The 19,997-nt window shown below is 33.4% G+C and overlaps 1 protein-coding gene across 2 annotated transcripts in view; it reads left to right on the top strand.

Annotated features, from left to right (window-relative positions):
- LOC111054806 overlaps window positions 1–19,997 on the top strand; it is a 724,817-nt gene that overhangs the window by 316,212 nt on the left and 388,608 nt on the right. For both annotated transcript variants that reach the window (XM_039419907.1, XM_039419906.1), the window contains exon 7: window positions 6,503–6,677. In XM_039419907.1, the coding sequence (XP_039275841.1) occupies window positions 6,503–6,677 (175 nt within the window). The remainder of the gene's footprint in view (window positions 1–6,502; window positions 6,678–19,997) is intronic.

The following is a 19,997-nucleotide window of genomic DNA, read 5'->3' on the forward strand; positions in this document are numbered from 1 at the left end:
GCATTCCCAGGAGTGAATGATAGAATCTTATGAGAATTTGCGTGGACAAGAACTTTTATTACACTCAGTTACATGAACGAGAGACTGAAAATTGCTAGTGAGGAGAAGGAATAAGCAGGTAATACATTCAGTTTCTACATTCGTGCAAGTGAATACAAAATTCAAAGGAACCACAAAGCATGATATTTGATTGTAAGGTGAAGGTTAGTCTTGGAGAAAAAATGAACAATTGAAATTTTTAATTTGTCTTTTCATCTAGAACTTTCTCGCTAACAAAACTTGCCCACACGAGAAATTGAGAATTTTCTAGCTTATTAGCTTCTTCATATCACGTTTTTAATATTTTGAAAAACTTCCAACTTCATTTTATACATACATTCAAATTCATGTATTGAACTACATAATTAGAATCGGTGATTCATTGGCTATAAGTACAGAAAATTCCAATGTTCTATCTCAATTGTAAGGGTGTTAAACGACGATGTATTTGAAGCTACAATGTATGAACTGTATGCTCAGTGTAGTTACTCATCACTTCTTCACTACACGTGACGTCACGCTGGCGTTTCCCCCACCACTTTGTATCTCACACCTGTGAGTTATCAACCTAAACTATCGTTGGCAGTGCCCAATCAATTTTTCCTCAATAAAATGCATTTTGATCAGTTCTTCAGCTTGGTGTCAACCTAATAAAGTCAACTCAATTTAATGCCAACCTGACAAAATAATTAATAATTTAGTTGCCAGTTCACAACTGTTTTGAAGAGGTACTCTCTCTAGATTAAAGTTCTATAATAACATATGATATGGATATTTTCAATTAAGAGATTGGGAGAAGAAGAATATACATGCTAAAAGACGAACTTCAAACCCTTAAAAACCACCCTTGAAGTTGAAATATCGCCAAAAGATTTCTTAGTGAGCACCTAGAACTCATAAGGAAGCTATATTCCAAGTTTTGTTGCAATCCATTGAACTCTTTCCCACTGTCGGTCTTTGTTTAGAGTGGGTTTCGAACTCCCTCACTCTATACGGTATTTTGCCCGGCGCCAATCAATTACTATGAATTGATAAAATAATTACTTTACTATAATTTCACTCACTGTGTAGATACTTATATTTCACTCACTGAACTAATAATAGTATTGAAGAAAAAGATAAAGATAGATAGATCAGGGTCGTGTGTAAGGGAATGTATAAAGTGAAAGGCAAAACAAAGGTTAATTATGAATTTATTAATAAACTTAAAATTTAAGAGAATTTATAAAATTGATTTAAGTATGGTAGTGATTCAAAATATAAAAGATTATTGAGTTTTCGAAAATATTACAGTTCAAGTTTAATTTTATACAACAAAATTTAACAAACAGTTCCTATTTTAACAGGTTACTTGGAAAATAAGTGATTAAATCAAAATATTGAACAACTCTAATTAAAAATATGATTATAGTCAAAAATAAGAGAATTGATAAATTTTAAAGAATGAATATAATTAGGGGAGCCTTGCTTTGAAAAACTATTATTTGTGCTTAGAAGTGAATTTCAACTGTAAGGTTCAAGAAATTAATCAAGATTGTGTCTTTAGATATGAATTTAAAGAGAAGTTATAATTAAGTTTGCTCTTTACTATAATGCTATAAAATTTTATATACTTATTTGGGCTTTTTAGGGTGGTGTGGTGTGGATTTGAAATGAGGAAAATTGAAAATTCTAAATACAATCTTTACCTGGCTCAGTCAATTCCCTGTAGGATAATTGAAGTCTGAAACCAAAAACTCACTCCTACACTGAACACTGTCCAAAATCCAAGAGACTCACAGCAACTAACAGCAACTAACTGCAACTAACTTGCAAGACAGGGTCTGCCTGAATATATACTAGCACCACGATTCTCCACCCCTCATCACCCTTCGCCCTCTAGCTCCGCCTACACTCAAACTCATCAGCCTAATATTCTGCTTACAAATTGAATTCAAATATCAATTTGAATTCACTATAATGTTTATTATGTTATATCATTTTAAACTATGGCTCCCCTCCATTATTAAAACAAATGATATCATACATTTTACCAATATTTAAACTCTGAAGTTTGGATACTGACATTTTGAATACATAGATTTGATTAATACAGTAATCAATCTTATAAATCCAATATGGCAAATCCTTCAATAATAAATACATGAAATGAACAAAATACAATATCATACAGTACATCATTACAATTGAGTTGAATAAATCAAATTAATAAGATACCAATCAATTACTACTTAATTAATTAAGCAGGTTTCTTATACTCATTGTCAACGTGTTTCAATCAAATATACCTAATTTATTCTATTCACAAATTTGTCCTCAGCCTATGAATTCGGATTCAACTAACTTAATTAGCTTATAATAATTATTAAATTATAATTTATTATATAACATTATATTTGTTGAATACTTTATACATTTAGCCTAATCTACTTCACGCCCTAGTTTATAAATACATTTACTCATATATCATGTTTATCGTTTTATGTGATCACCATTCAAATAACTGATCATCAAATAATTGCTTCAATAATATTCATATGCTGACCACGTGGTAAAATTGTAGCATATGCTGACCACGTGGTTACATTGAAAACTACATATCTATATTTACTTCTCTCCTAACTATTTATCTATATCGCTATTCACAATCTTGATTTACCTGCCATCAACTTATGCTATAGATATATACAAGGGTTGACACAAAGCACAGTGGGCCATGTGGTTTCTATTGTAAACGTGTCTGTGACTGACGTTACTGTTATCATATATTGTTAGCAATTTTCTATGACAGAATGATTTTGTTTCAATCTATTTTGAAAAGAATAATGCCCCAGCGTCTGTCTAGGTAGGCTATTCAAATGCATTCTCAATAGTTTTGAGAAACGGTTCTTTTTATTATTCTAGCTCTTTGAGCGTTCATATTCTTACAATACAATATGTTCAGAGCACGTGTTACAACAAATAACAGAAATCTACAATTTTTAAATTCTAGGAGAGTACGTGGTTGCCATTTGTGGCTCAAAACCCCCCTCTCAAGAGCAAATACTACATGAAACATGAGTTTAGTCTTTTCGACATTAACACTAAAAGGATGGTTATTAAGAGTAAACTACGTGATGAAATTAATGTTCTCACACTTCAGACAACACAAGATGAGTTCATAATATGGACGGTCTAGTAGTTTGAAGATCACTGTAGTTCTCCATCGCGGTTCAACCGGATCATTCGATGCTGCATGTTACGTGGAATTCTGACTGGCCGTTAGCCTAGTGACTCTCATAAGCTAATGATGTCCACCAAGTCCGCTGCTCCATTTTCTTTCGTCTCCTTCGTTTCTATCTTTCCTTATCATATTGTACTGTACAATAAATTAATACTATCAGCTACACATAATTATTTACAGTTAAGTTTTTCAGCATGGTGCATCCTTTACACAATGAGGCTACTCAATCCACCCCTTGTGTGAATTCCGCACAATGCTTACTGGCTTGTTTACTCTGTGAACAATACATTCTCCATCTCACTCCTTCTCATGTCTCTCGCTCATCTCGCAGGTGTTACCACTTTCTCTTTCTACTCTAGCCCTTACACTTTCATTTTGTCCTTCTTGTGAGTCATTTGCTGTCCTTCTCCCTTCATTATTCATTGATTGTTCTCAGGAAACTGTCTATTCTCTAATTGGCCTAGTCTATTATTATGATTTCTTCAATACTATCTTTTTACACTATTCCGTATATTTACAGTTCCCCAGTCGAAAATCATTCCAGATAATAATTAGTTAACGATTTGATCATTATCTTCCATATTTTTCTTCACTCTCCTCCAATTATCATCTGGAGACGATCCTCTTTGTCGGTAGTCATTCTGTCCTCCTCTATTCCAGTTTGTACTCCGTTCAAAGGTGTTTCCATTGTCATCAGCCTTACTTCTCTGCGAGTAGTTCTCATGATTGATTGCTCCCCTTGATCCGAAATTATCGTTTCCATATCGTCTTCTGTTCATTTGTGGATTCCTTTCTTCAAACTGTTGACTCTGTTTTCCTTCATGAAACTCCTCTATAGCATTTTCGTGTTTATGATACCGTTTTTCTCCTTCCTCTCCTGTTGGACTCTGCTGAAATTATTGTTGTCCCGACGCTGCTGTCCGTTACTGATGTTAACAGTCTCCCTTCTCTTCATTGGCGGACTTTTTCTCTCTTCTCTTTGTACCCATACATTCTTCTCTTTTTGTTCTCGCTTCTCCCTTAATTCATTCTTCTCAACATCGATATTTTGCACGCTCCATTCTTCCAATAGTTTTTCCATCTCGGGCACTGTCTTAACATTCCTATTGAATCTAGCTGTTTCTAATCCAGTTCCATAATGTTCGACTAGTTTCATTATAATTTCTTCATTCAAAATGCATTCAAAGGCTATTCAAATGCATTCTCAATAGTTTCGAGAAACAGTTCTTTTTATTATTCTAGCTCTTCGAGCGTTCATATTCTTACAATACAATATGTTCAGAGCACGTGTTACAACAAATAACAGAAATCTACAATTTTTAAATTCTAGGAGAGCACGTGGTTGCCATTTGTGGCTCACCATCCAGTAGTTTTCCAGAAATCGTGATCAGTGAGTGAGATAAGAATATTTTAAAAGTATAGATAGTCTGATTTCTTAATCTAAATTTTTTATTCTTAGTTTGTGATCTGAAGTAACATTTCTGTTAAGGGCGTCACCCGTTTTGAAGTTGGGTTCTGCCCAACGTATTGTTCCCTGTTATTTTAAATTACTTGAAAGTAATTTTGGCTGAGGTAACTCAATAGGAGTACTCAATAAAACAACTGAGTGATGAATTTTTCTCACGGACTCAAGATATCATACCGACTGGAATAACTTAACAAAATAAGTAGACTAGTAAAAACTATTTTTTGGTAAGCATTATTGTTTTGTTGATTATTACCCCTCTTAAGTTGCTGTAAACTGAAGTAGGGTAATTTCATAAATTTTCTTGAAGCAACTGTATTTATGATATTTGTCGTTGTTCTACTCAAAAGCAAACACAGGTCACCTGTATTTTGATTTTAATTAGAGGCTAGGTCAAAGGATTGTGATTTGTATCAATGTTAGTTTCTTTTGAACTCTCGCTAGAGACACCGAAGTTATTTAGTTTTATTTCATATCATACAGTGGTTTACGTGTTGACAACCCTCCGCCTTCACAATCGACCGGGAACCCTCGCTTCATTATAATGACGGCTGCAGTGGATTCTTCCAACGGTCTCTGTAGTACGGAAGGGCGTGTCAGGGACAGCAATAAACCGTCAGTATCAAATCAATAAAATACCCAGTAAGATAAACGGAAAAGATAATTCGTCGTGAAAAGGTGTAAACAGGGAAACCAAAGTGGAATATGAAATGTTTCAAAAGGGAGGAGGGTTTGTTATTTAATACAGACTATGTTTGGTGTGATTAACATTTATTGAAATTTTTAATCACCTCTGACACAATCCAAGTCATTTTTGGGGTGAAAATAATGAAAGGCACCCAGAAACTTTGAATTACATTCAAAAGGTTAATTCTCTGTTATGATAAAAACAGGCTGATCTTGTAAACTTGTTTTGTTATAGTTCGAATTTTACTAGATTCCTAATAGTTCCTCTTTGAGTGACTTCCCAACCTTGGATTTTGTTAAACTTCTTGTTTGCTGAATTGATTTATTTTCGAAGATCTCTGTATGAATTTTGGTTACCTGATTTCTTAAGGCCTTAAGTTTTTTTTAGTCAGTTGAAATATATTTTGTGATGTTCACAGAAGTGAGGTCCATTAAAATCATATCTCTTTCTCACACTCTCTCTCTCTCTCTACAAATATGTTGCTCTTTCATGAGTCTCCTCTCCATACCAGGTAGTAGGACTACTGTGAGTCAAATAGTCTTTATTCTGTTATGTTACTCAAAATTCATTTTAAATTTGTATTCACAAATAATATTATTGGAGTCTTCGGCGGAAACCGATGTTGAATTTGTCAGAGGTGGTTTGCAACTTTTTCTAATTATTTTCCGAAAAATTGCACATTTATTTTCTGCTGATTTGATTGAGTTAGCATGAATTGAAAAGCATACTATAGAAATATTCATCATAAATCAGCTGACAAGTGATTACACAGACGATGTGTGGAGAAGCCACTCTATTGCTGTATTTCCATAAGGTCTATAGTTTCAATCAGGTACTTGTGGATGAGAATACTGCGTGAGGTCTACAGTTCACAGAACTACTAGTGAGAAAAATGGAGTTGTATTTGACATGGTGGATCCAAGATGGCAGACCAGATTTTTTGAGTCATAGATCCCAAATCACACTCACCGTCAAATTACCTTTGTGTATGAGATATTGAGCCGTTCTCGGAATTTTCACCCACCCTGTAATTGTAATATACTTACAATAATTAATTGATATATCGATCCTTTAATGACTGTTTCAGATGTGTTGAAGAGCAAGGCATTCATCCCTTTCCCGACCAATATGCATTGAGCTTTGCCTTGCGAGTGCAGAAGCATGGTAAAACATTCAATGCTGAGATTCTCAAAGAAGAAAGGCATGAATACTTCATTCCAATCAACCAGGAGATATGGATGTGTCGAATTGATGAAGAGCAGGTAATTTTCTTAATTTAGAAACTGAAACCAGAGAGGAAGAGCCATACAAAGGCTTAGATCTGTGCTAAAACATATGAGGATACGTTTCCAAATCTACTTATAAGAGGTGAAAAGGATATGGATTCATTCACTAGGCTGACAACCAAGAATTATTATTTATTTGGTCATGGAAGGCTGCAGCTGCTCTAATGGAACATTTTTGGCTGCCGCATTCTGGACCATTTCTGTTGGAGCAACCGAACTAATACTTCAGCAAATCATATGGGATTTCTTCGATCTCATACCCTACAAACCTGACATGGTCTTAAAGTAGCCTAGACTCTTCCTTAGCCATTATCCCCAATACATACTTGGACGGCAGTGCTTCCAAACTATAGTCTGCATGAAATAAGTTGAAAATTGATCCTCCATCCCACTAAAGAACAGCGTTGCGAGAAAACAGTGTTGCCAAGCTGTGTAGAATTTGTCAGGGATACTTTTTTGATATATCCGTGCCTGGCTAGCTTGGTCGGTACAGAGCAATCAATTTTAGAGAAATTAATATATTCACCCTGAATAATGTAATAGTACCACAATTCTATTACCAGCTCTCGGTGGAGCTTATACCAAATTCCGCTTCAGGTGGCTGCTGTAGAGTCAGTTGGTAGTCCTTACTTTGAAACTGACTATTCTCCCATTTACAGATGCTGAAGAAATAGAAACATAAAAGGGTTATCAATATGCTATAAACCATAAGATATCCACTCCGAACCGACTCGTTACCATCTGACAAAATGGGTCAGTATTGTAAGATAATACCGAGTGGGGCCAGAAACAGATATTTGGATTCATTATACTTTCTATGAATCTAGGCGGCTGCTTCCAACTTGATACTATGATGCTGCGTTTGTATTGTTTTGATATCTGTTATTAATCGGAATAAACGATATAGATTTTGGGAAATTGTATTTCCGAAGATATTCTAATCAATGATTTCCGAACCACATTTGATTGAGAATATAGCAGGATGATCCTTCACACGCAAGGTCAATAATAAAATAATGTGCCAGTACCAGATTGATCAAACATAGGAACAGAATCATAAGACAACTCAACAAGATAGCATAATGATATATTGCACATAGAAATAAATGAACGATAGAAAATAAAATAATAGATATATGGTAATAAAGAAAAATACGATTGTGGACTATCACAGATGTAGCTCATATGAGATTATATTGCTTGCTAGCAATAGCGAATATATTTAATAATTTATCAAATGCATATAACAGATATGCCAATTGTATCGACTTGCTCTGCTTGTATAATGAACGTTATAAATTCTATAACTTATTGTGCTATTTATTAATGTTAGGGTCATAAGTTCGACTTGCAGTGGAAATATTGATCGTGCTTGATAAAACAATTATCAATTCCTTATGTATGAGAAGTCTCTTTATAATCAATTTGAAGTGGTAACAATTCTAAAGTTCTTGATACGTATTTCCCTTGTTTCATTGGAATAAATATCTTTATATGACTGATTCATATTCGAATAGTTTCAAAACTGGTAATTTTAAGAGCTCCCTTTGATAATTTGTTAATTCGTTGAGTGAGGGCCCTCTATTGATAAATTTTCAAAATAAAACTCACTTGTGACGATAAATTTAGATCGTAGATGCAGTGTGCTCCAGTCTGGACGATTTAATTTCCTTTCCTCTGTTTAAGTCAGTGTAGTCCTTGTAGTAGGGGGATATCAAAACAGCAAACTCATGTCATAAATTGACTTCTCTGAGCTATTCAAAATCATTAGTATTATTACATTAACTACGATGTAAAATGATTAAAATTGCTCTCTCTCGAATCGGGCTGTTGTCTCTAGTATTGATGGCAAACGAGTGGGGAGATTGTACTGTTTCTTTTTGGGAAGGCACTTCGGAATTTTTCCTAATTTACATAAAATTTGAATATGCATTGTAATTGGTGGATTTCACCAAAATGGGATGATAGTTGTGTCCCAAAGAAGAAGTTCCTTTTTCAATGATTGAATACATTTAAATAAGCTTAAATTTCTCTAAATAGAATACAGATACATGCAAGCTAGAGCTGCTAGTATGATTTAGTAAGAGAGAATACATAATTATATCTGATAATATCCACGTGGAGAATTTTTAAATTATTTACAAGTTAGCGCCAATACAATACTGTGCCCTGATTGGTGCATTTGGTGGTTGAAACGAATTCTGGTTTATGTACAGATGTCCAATTTTCTAACAATAATCATGCAATATAAACATTTAATTTTTTGTGATTTTTTAACAAGCGTTTGTGCTTATTGCTACTTCACAATGAATAGTGTGTTTTTAAATAGTTTTTTATTTATTATTTGCAATATTCTATGCAGATCCAAACTCCTGTGGCCGGTGTTTTATGATTATCACTTACGCACAACTATACAAATGGATTGTTGCTAAGAGTATTGTATGTTTCTCACTTGGACGTTTTTAATGTCGCTGTCACTGACAAATCTAACCTCAATATTTTTAGGTATTCATTTATATAAATGAATAAGCCGTTAAAATGTTGATGTAATTTTTATAATATGGCTAATAATTGCTGTATCTGATATCTGCCTTATCTTATTTATACAGTTAGTCATTATCTATCTTTGTCGACTTGATGATTTTGCAACTGGAGATATAGCTTTGATTTTCATTCAATGAGACATTTACTATTCTTTCAAACATTTCTTATGTGTGCTAAAACGCTTTGTTACAAGTAACAACACTCTCAAACTTCTGATGAAACCAATGAATTATAATTATGTAGAATATCATCCTCAATATCCCCGTAATGCTAGAAAATTCCATGAATCCAGGATGAAAAGGAAATTCAATTCATCTGATAAAATTGGAAAAATGGCAAAACAATGATTTTATTTTGAATATTACTTCTCTCAGAATCATGGGATGTCTTAATAAGTGAGATTTCTCCATGAAAAAAGTGTCGCATCTGCTCACCTCAGACCAGAGCTTGTTCAATTCCAACTATGCTCAACCGCACGAAAATAGTCTAATGGGAATTGAAACAGATGATAACGTTGCCAAATGAGAGTTGATCAACGTTGTCCCCAGCTGATTATAGATTATAATCAATATATATATATATATATATATATATATATATATATATATATAGTCTACAACCGACGAACTGGTAATGAGTATGATGGTGATTGATGGTGGTTTGGGGTACAGTAACTATATTACCTATATTACTATATTATTTGGGTAATATAGTTACTGTTTTTGGGGGGATGGTGTAATAACCCATATGTTTCAATTTCCATTGGACTATTTTGTGCAGTTGACTATAATAATAGCCTATTAGTTTAATATAAGGCTACTCCATTGTATACTTGGATGCAATACTTCCCATCATTGGAACATCAAAACGAGAAGACCGCATTGGAAAAAGCAAAAACATTTACCCTACAAACTGTTTCCTCGGTATTTCTCTCGGTACTTCTTGGACTTCTCTTTTGTGAACCATTATAACTTACCAATCTATTGAAGATTGACCAATTATGGAAGGAAATCGTGGAATCTGAGAAAAAGACTTAATCCTGTATCACCAGCGCATCACACTGTCTCAAATATTAGCAAATATTTATTTATTCATTCATTTTTCATTGCATAATTATACACATCATATGGATAGATTATGTCAATTCGTGTTATCTCTATGAACAGAAGAGTTGAATATATATCCTCCAAGCACTGAATGAGAATATTATATTATCCTACTACAAGACTGCAAAGTATCCAGGCATAATGCTGCATGCCCAGCTAGAAGAAGCAAATCTACTAGTGAAGAAGAAAAGAGAACTTGAGAGAACAACGAATTTGTAAATGCTGTTTTGTAAATTTTATATGCAATAGTTTATAATGATAAGTTGTTTGTGATTCGAATTATATTCCTCTGTAATTAAATAATGATTATCTTTCGATAATGATGATTCTTCTTACTGTGTAGCATTCATTATCATCAGCTCTATGTATTCATTTTTTAATTCCCTTGCCCTATTACCATAGGTAAGGGACGTATTGTTTTCCGAAAAAAATTAATGCACCCCAATTTCCAAATTTCTATACGTTTCAAGGTCCCCTGAGTCCAAAAAAGTGGTTTTTGGGTATTGATCTGTATGTGTGTTTATGTGTATATGAGTGTATGTATGTCTGTGTACACGATATCTCTTCTCCCAATTAACGGAATAACTTGAAAATCAACTCAAGATCCTTACAATATGAGGATCCGACACGAACAATTTCGATCAAATGCAATCCACGATTTCTTTTTCATTTCTTTCTAAATTTATACCTTGACTTTCTTCCATTTCCACATCTTTCTCATCTCCCCTCATTTTTTGTACATTCTCATTCCGTTCTCCAAGTTTTTCATTGATTTCATAGCTTGATTCAATTCCATTTTCCTCTCCACTATTCCATCATCACCCTCTCCATTCACCATTTCCAATGTGCAGATGATTGTGGGGTACAGATTTTAAACTGACATAACCATTAATACTTTCAAGTTTTTGATCATCAATTTTCAATAATTCTCCACTGCAAGGATTTGACAAGTTATCATTACAAGGAATCAGATCAAATGCTTGTGAATTTTTAGATTGATTTCGGTATTCAAATCTACGATTTGAAAAATTTTCCAACTAACCATGGTTAGAAATAAACTCCGCGTCAAGACTAACTTCTTGATTGTGATTATAGTTACCACAAACTGTTTCGGATTCTATGATAACAAAATAGATTCTATGAAGAATTCTACGAATTCTATGAAGATGGAGATTATGCATAATGAACAATGCATGATAAACAATCAACAATGAAGATGATGCATGATAATGATTATAAGAGTTTAGAGTTAATGATTAGAAGTGTATGGTATTAATGAAGCGGAATAGGTTGGAACAGTATTGATAGTATTTTTGGATAGATTCAACTGCACTTCATCATCAGAACACATCTCAGTTCTTCCTAGTTCTCTGAGTTTATAATAATTAGATTGATGTTGTCAGTTAGCAGAATAAATTCTTTTGTATTGGTATTGTGCAGTCTTCAAGTTCACCATGTCTGCTCATATTTCGAGAAGAGAAACGTTACCTGAGTCGTCGTGATATTGGCTCAGATAATATAAATCCTTGATCCTGTTAGTCAGGCACATTTTCAATGTCTGAGTTGATGTACGGTGAGAATACATGTCAACTCTTTCTGGATCATGAATTTCAATCTCAATAGTCTAAAAGCATTTAGCTTAGTTTAAAAGCGTAGAATTGCAATGATGGTTGCAGTTATAGGGAATGTAAAATCTGTTTTCTAGAATGGGTTTATTAATGTTCTTATCAATTCGGATGAGAATTAATATTCATCAATGATAAATTAATCATTGTTTGAAATTGAATTTCATGATCCAGATAGAGTAGACATGTATGTGTGAAAATGTGCCTAACTAACCATGGGAATTCCCGAGACATCTAACAATAAACGAGATGTGTAGGAGCAGTAAAGCTAGACAATAGAAGGGTTTCGGTGACACTTCTCCAGGTAGAAATAACAAGTCAGGAACAATGCTTTTCTGTACCATCAGTTTACAATGACCCAGAAAAAGAAAGAAATTACTTGGAAAATAATATTCTCATTTTCTTCAATTTGTCATGTGGTGGAACTGTAAATAGCTTCCATGAACCCCAAGTGGGAGATCCAAATTGAACTGGTTTTTAGAATCTAAGAAGGATATGCAGAAATTGAATATAACAGTGGCATATTTACTAATCGGAGCAGGGCTACGGAATCAGCTTGAAGTTGATGTTTTCCCAGAAGAACCCAGTATTGAAACTCGGTCGTTAGAAAGACGAATCGCTCAGAGTGCGAGGATTGGAGGTGAAAGCGGGAGACCAACGTACATAATAATAATAATGATAGAGTTTATGATAATGGTTAATGGTGAATTACTGTGGTCCTCATTTGACCTATACAAAATAAATGGATGAATAGTGTTGTACATTTCTTTCTTTCTTATTGTTAGTCTAGAGTTTAGGGTTGCAGCTGTCGCGTAATCATTCTTGTAGCATCATCATCAGTGGTTCATAATTATTCATAATATCAACGATACAGCCAGCTAACTTCAATTGATTCTTCAAAGTACAATTTGAAAAATGAATGAACGGTCTGAAGATGAAATGCAATTTGTATCCGATAATACAATATTTTTCTATATCTACTTAAATCGGTCAAGTTTAAACCGTTCATAATCATTGGAAAAGGTTATCATGGCTATAATTTTCACTAACACTCCACTGGAAAGATGAAAGTGAAAGTGCAGTTGAGAAAAGGGAAAGATATAATGAGGAAGTTCAACAAAAAAGTTAAGAGAAAATAGAATTAGAGGATGAAGAAGAAAGGAAAAAACACAAGAAAAAAAGAAAGAGATTGAAGAAGGAGGAGGAGTGTGATTCACTGAAATTTGTCAGTATTTCCTATAAGTTGGAGGATAGTTAAAATAAAATAGATAGATAGTTAGAATAAGAAAGTTGGTGGTGAAGGGAAGTTGTAAGAGATGTGTGAAAAAAGGTAAATGAAGAGTTGACTATATCTATTTCGAATGCTATTGTTGTATTTCTTTGAATAGGATAATAATACTACTATTAACAATAATAATAATAATAATACAGAACAGTGGCTCTGTTTCAAATCAATGATTCATCAAATTGGCTATTATAAAGAGAAAACTCGTGTGAGAGAGAGTGAAACGAGTGAGAAAGAAAGAGTGAGAGAGAGGGAGAGAGAGAGACAGAGTGAGAGAGAGTGAGAGAGAGAGTGTGAGAGTGAGAGAGATTGTTTTATTCGCTGCTTTTATTAAAACCTCTCGCATTGAAAAAAATTTCTGCAGTTATAAATTATTGCCGGTATTGAATTATAATCACGTGTCTTATGAAAAAATATCACCGACAAGATCAAATTTATAGAGTGGAGGATTGTTCCAGAAATGCTTAACAAGCTTGAAAATACTGGAATATAATAAAGTTGACAAAAATAGAAATAATTGTCTAAAATATCAAAGCCCAATCGGTGTCTAGGAAAGATTGTGGTATCTGAAAACATTTTGATTGATTACTGAATGTTCAGAAGAGAAATTATATATGTTTGTCAGTTTTTATCTAAATCATTCAATATTTTATCGATAGTGTAGTGAAATTTTCTTGGGAGATATTCGTAGGTAATTTCACGATCTACAGCTCAAAAACTGGCGTGCCGATAGATCGATTCAAATTTCTCACTTCGACTAGCATTCCTGGCACTATTCGCAATTGGCCAAACTTTTGCGCCAAGGCACATGATTCTTCGACCGTGAAGGCAAGTCGGCGGGCTATTAGATTACACTCTTATTTACTCCATTAATTACTGAAAAAGACAGATTGATTGTCAATTCAAATTTTCTTGTTGATAGTACATTTGGAAGATTACAAATTGAGAGTGTTTATCTGAACTTATTATGTTGTATCCTATTACATAATCCTCACAATTTCTGTTCAGAGAAGTGCACTCTTCCTTCTTTCTTTTTCTTCTTCCGTTTCTTTTCATTTTCTCATAATCTTTCTTCTTCTGATTCTTATTTCCTCCTTTCATATTTTTCTTCCCTTCCGGTTTTCAGAGTCATCTCCTTTCCTCCTCATGACCCTTCTTCTGTTTCCTGCCTTCTTCTCTTCTTCTCTCTTCCACCTTTTTTTCTCCTCCCATACAAGCTAGCTTGGTATTCTTCTGTATTATTTTCATGCTTTGTTACATTACCTCTTTTTGTATACCAGGATTAATATGTTTCACTACCTTTTATCAATGTTTCCATCCCCCATTCAATCCACTTTTCCAATGTATTTATTTACTATTTGTCCCAATCCCTTTCCGTCTGATTCCTTTCTCCTTCTCCATGAATATGTTGTATTCTTTTCCATTTTCTAAACATGAACCATACTAAACATGAAGAAAAACAAAGTAGATCATTAACGTTACACATTCCAAAGACATCATGAATAATAATTATATTCAAAGAATTGCTTCATCATCAAAACGTTTCTTCAATATTCATTTTGGAATTATTATTAGAAAAAATGTTTGATAAACTTGTCCACTCAAAGATCCATACATGGATTAAATAAATAGAATGTTTGATGTAATATCATAAATATTTAGGAGAGGCAGTTGTCCTGAAATTACAGGAAATTTGTTAAACAGAGTGAAAATCAGTAACCAGCTGTGGGCTAGAAGCCTGACTTAGAGATACCAACCTCACAACACTAAAACTATATTTATCATTGCTTGATTATCATATTTATAAGTGTGAATTATGTATAAAAACCAGTGAGAAAAAACCAAAAATAACTTTATGTTTATTAAATTTGTGATAACTGTCTTATATTATAGCATGAAAGGAAAACGAAATGTAAATCCATGGTTGGAGTAACCATGTCAACTAGTAATTTGAAATAGTGAAGAGAATCAAGCTATTTATCATGTATCAAATTAAATAACAAACCATACTTACTGATTAATGTAAATCCAGCCAAAGTTAAACGTTGTAACTGTTTCATGTACAATTTATGTAAGGATTTATTCAAGACAGGCAGTATCTGATTAAAACATCAACTTGGTACACACGATTGCTTGGAAGAAAGGTAGCCGCAAGTTAGCTACCCGATATTGACTAACCGTTAAAGTCAAATCTATGTTTTTATGCATTTCATTGCATGGCAGAATGCCAAAATCAATATTCTTTGAGGTGAATGTATCACTGCATCATTTACACTTACCTTTGTAAATAGATCAACCTGAAAAAATCAGCTTCACTTGAAGAGGACTTGAGGCCATTTTCAACAAATCACCAGTGGGATACAGACCTGGTCCACATACTTAATTTTTAAAAGCTTTAATTCCTGTTCCCAGGCACGGCCCTAGGGACTTTGCCGCCCTGGGCGAAATCAGCAAACGCCGCCCCTCCCACTAACAGGTATCCCATATAATAATTGTTTACTTGAAAATTTGACCAATGTTTATCAGCTTTTCAAGTTGAAAATGACATTTAAACAAATATTTGACAAATATAAATATTGAGGAATAAGTGCAGGCAACGAATGCTCAAATAAAGGTATGGAGAGAAAAATTTGGAACACAATTTTTAACTCTACAGCTCTTTTAAGGATAGTAAGAGGATTAACATATCAAAAGTCCTCACCCTTACCTCATGTGCCAAAGGGGTGGGGGTGGTTTGAAAGTATCATTTTTTCATTTTTCTCATATATCTCGGAAACTATGCATCTTATGAACATTTGTACACAGTACAAAATTGAAGCTCACAAAATTACCAACAAGTTTTGTTCTCTACATTTTCTTCATATTTCTTATGGTTTCTGAGATATCTACTCTTGAAGGTGAGACATTTTTTTGAAAAAACACTTCTGCCTCCAATTTTTTCATCTTTTCGGCCATATAATGTTTGAATGATTGATGAAAAAAGTCCATGCTGATTATTAGCTGACGGAGCATCAAATTATCTTCAATTTGATGTATATTTTCACTATTTTACACATTTACCTACGACTGTTGCAGCAGTTTTAGTGTTGAGAGTGAAAGTTTTGTTTGGTAGAGGATTTTGATAAATCTGATACTTTTTGATATATATATGTTCTAAAGTGATGCATTTTCGAAAACCCAGTTTTTTCCATTTTTCGCTCTTTCAATTCTTATAACTTTCCAACAATTGATGGGAAAAGAATGTGCTTACTACGAGATTGTAGAGCATTAAATTATCATTCATTTCATGTATAATTCGACTATTTCACGCTATCCCTTAATTATGACTGTTGCAGCAGTTTTAGGTTTGAGAGTCAAATATCAAGATTTGCCACAAGTGACTTTTTTCGAATATCACACTATTCTGTGATCAAAAAATGGGAGTGTGCTTCAGTATGAACATCCATATTGAGTACCTATTGGAACGTCTGCGGAACTGAAAACAGGGGGTGTTTCTAAACTTCCTATCAAACAAGACATTCAAAACTAAACCTGCTGCAACAGTCGTAAAGGAATGCTCGAAATAGTCGAATTATACATGAAATGGAAGATAATTCAATGCTCTAAAATCTCGTGACTAGCACATTCTTTTTTCATCAATTGTTGAAAAATTAAAAGACTTGAAAGAGAGGAAAATGGAAGAAAAACTGGGTTTTTGAGAATGAATCACTTTAGAACATATATATCTCGAAAAGTTAGTATATTTATTGAAAACCTCTACAAAACAAAACTTGTTGGAAATTCATTGAGCTTTATTCTTATATGGATGATTATGTCAATAGAACTCATTGTTTCCAAGATATAAGCATGTAAGTAAAAGTGGAAAATTCAACTTTCAAACCACACTCATCCCTTTAGCACATTATGTAGGGGTTGTGATTTTTGATATGCTCACCTCCAAACTAGTATCAACAAAGCTGCAAAGTCTAAAATTGAGTTCCAAACATTCCCTTCAAATTTCATTGTCAACTGATCTATTGTTGCTGAACAGAAAATTTCACTCTCAACACTAAAACTGCTGCAACAGTCGTAGGGAAATGCGTAAAATAGTAGAAATATACATCAAATTGAAGATAATTTGATGCTCCGTCAGCTTATGATCAGCACGGATTTTTTTCATCAATCGTTCAAAAATTATAAGGCCGAAAAGATGAAAAAATTGGAGGCAGAAGTGTTTTTTCAAAAAATGTCTCACCTTCAAGAGTTGATATCTCAGAAACTATAAGAGGTATGAAGAAAAATTAGAGAACTAAACTTGTTAGTAATTTTGTGAGCTTCAATTTTGTACAGTGTACAAATGTTCATAAGATGCATAGTCTCCGAGATATATGAGAAAAATAAAAAAATGATACTTTCAAACCACCTCCACTCCTTCAGCAAATGAGGTAGGGATGAGGACTTTTGATATGTTAATCCTCTTACTATCCTTAAAAGAGATGTAGAGTTGAAAATTGTGTTCCAAACTTTCCATTCTATAATCTTTAATTGACTGGACTAGAACAGTAACACAAAATATCTGATTAAACTATTTTTATGTTCGGAACAGATATGGTACACAATAAGAAAACATAATTAAGACGGTAGTTCCAAATCAAGAGACTGCAACAGAGTATTGGGCCTATTTGACTTGCTAAGTAATCAAAACTACAATTGCTACAACACGAGTTTGTTCAATTGAGTAGAACTCGTCTGACCTTTGCATAGAAAAATTCCTTCTCCAGTTCTTCAAGATCTAGGGACTGAGCTATTTTATGTTTATATTATTTTATGTTCTGAGACCACTCAGACGTTCCTGGGACATTGTTGATCTTAGATATATGTCTTCATTAGCTTGAGTTTGGAAAAGCTTCTCATAAAATTTCACTATTCAAATTGAATTTATTATTTATTTGCATTTAAAAATTTTCCGTTACTTAAAATTTGCCGCCCCCAAAAATCCCCCGCCCTGTGCGGCCGCCCGGTCCGCCCACCCCTGGGGCCGGGCCTGCCTGTTCCAATGTAATTCAATTCTTGTTCTTTCTGTTTTTAAAAGTTGTTCTAAAGCTCCCATAATAATCTGTGAAATTAATTTTTACCAATTCATTCAAAAAGAGTCTCTAAAATTCAAATAGTGATTTCTGATCGACGATTTTGCCATGCATGAAGGATCTACCCGGCACAAAATATTCTATGGCTAAATATATTTTGAATACCGAAATGGAAACAGGAGTCTACATAAGCTATTCAAACATATAAAAGGGGATTCCCGCTATCCTACGAAAATTATACAGCATATAGGCTAAATTCATCAATTTGGGAAAAAGGCATGACTCTAGATTCGAGGGTACCAAATTATTATAAATGATTTCTACTTTAATAAGTCAAATTTAATATTCACGCTGTACTTAGCCGGAAGGTCTATTCCCTTAGGCAAACCATCACTCTGAAATCATTTATTAGTAATTTCATTAAATTTTCAAATTATTATTTTGTACTAGCCTACTTGGCCCATTTAGTTTTGCATATCTTATAACCCTTGCCAAGGGCTATCACCTACTTCATCTCAATCAATTTGATATTATTACATTTTCATACAGTATCTATTATTTGCATATTCAATTTTATTATCATATAATATTTAACCATTATCAGTTTGTAACTATATTTTGTATAATTTGTTTATCTATCGATTCGATTTTTTGCTATTCGGGAATTTCTTCTAAAATATATTTATATTATCTATTCTCTTCTCTGGATTCATTTCATTACACCTCCAAGTTCATTCTTCCTCAACTGACTCATATCGATCATGCAAGACACGACCTGCTTTGCAGTAGTCAGATATTGTTGAGTATCATAAATAGTATTCATTTATTTTATTTATTTATTGTATGAAATACTATAATCATAATACAATTATGACATTGGAGGAAAATCTAGGCTAAGCCTGTACTATTTCTCTCCAAAAATTTTTATAAAATGTTAATGTTGTCCAAAAGATAAGGTTATATAGTCACACACTGCTTCGTCACTTGATTTTCGGTCCAGAAATGATGATTTAAAATTTTGAATTTTGAAGGTTGATTTTATACTCTAAATGAATCACAATAAATTAGAAACTTTAGAAATATTGCACTTATTAGAACATTATTTCTTCTGGTGTTAGATAGTAGTCAATATTCATATACAGTGATAACATAATTTATTGAAGATATCCTCCCAGAACGAATAAGATCGACTGCTGTCAACTTACCGCATTGAGGTGTATTGGATCCAGCATTAGCAACCAGTTAATGCCACAAGGAGAGGTAATTGATCGCAGAGACAGCATCAAAATTAAAGCATTCACTATTTTGGTTTGGCACTTTGCAACCTTACAACCTATAGTATTTGTCAAAGACCTGGTTCGCATGGATTTGCCATTTTGTTTGTTGTCTTGTGCGATCTAATTTCTCGATTCGATCTTATATTAATCTTGATAAAATCTATTTAATAATATTTTCATAAAATTTACAGTTGGAATGTCTATCTTTTACGTATTTTTATTGCAACGACATATCCTACCCAATATCAAGAAAATGCAACGATGCTATCGTTTATACTAGAACCAATAACTATTGTGAAGATGTAGTAGACCTTTGCTCTACTGGTTGGGTGACATTATGTGAGATGGTGTTCTTGATATTTGTAAGAGCAGTTGCTAAAGTCCCTATTTTGT

The sequence above is a fragment of the Nilaparvata lugens genome, chromosome 2 (assembly GCF_014356525.2).
Source record: "Nilaparvata lugens isolate BPH chromosome 2, ASM1435652v1, whole genome shotgun sequence".
NCBI classification, from domain to species: Eukaryota; Metazoa; Arthropoda; class Insecta; order Hemiptera; family Delphacidae; genus Nilaparvata; species Nilaparvata lugens.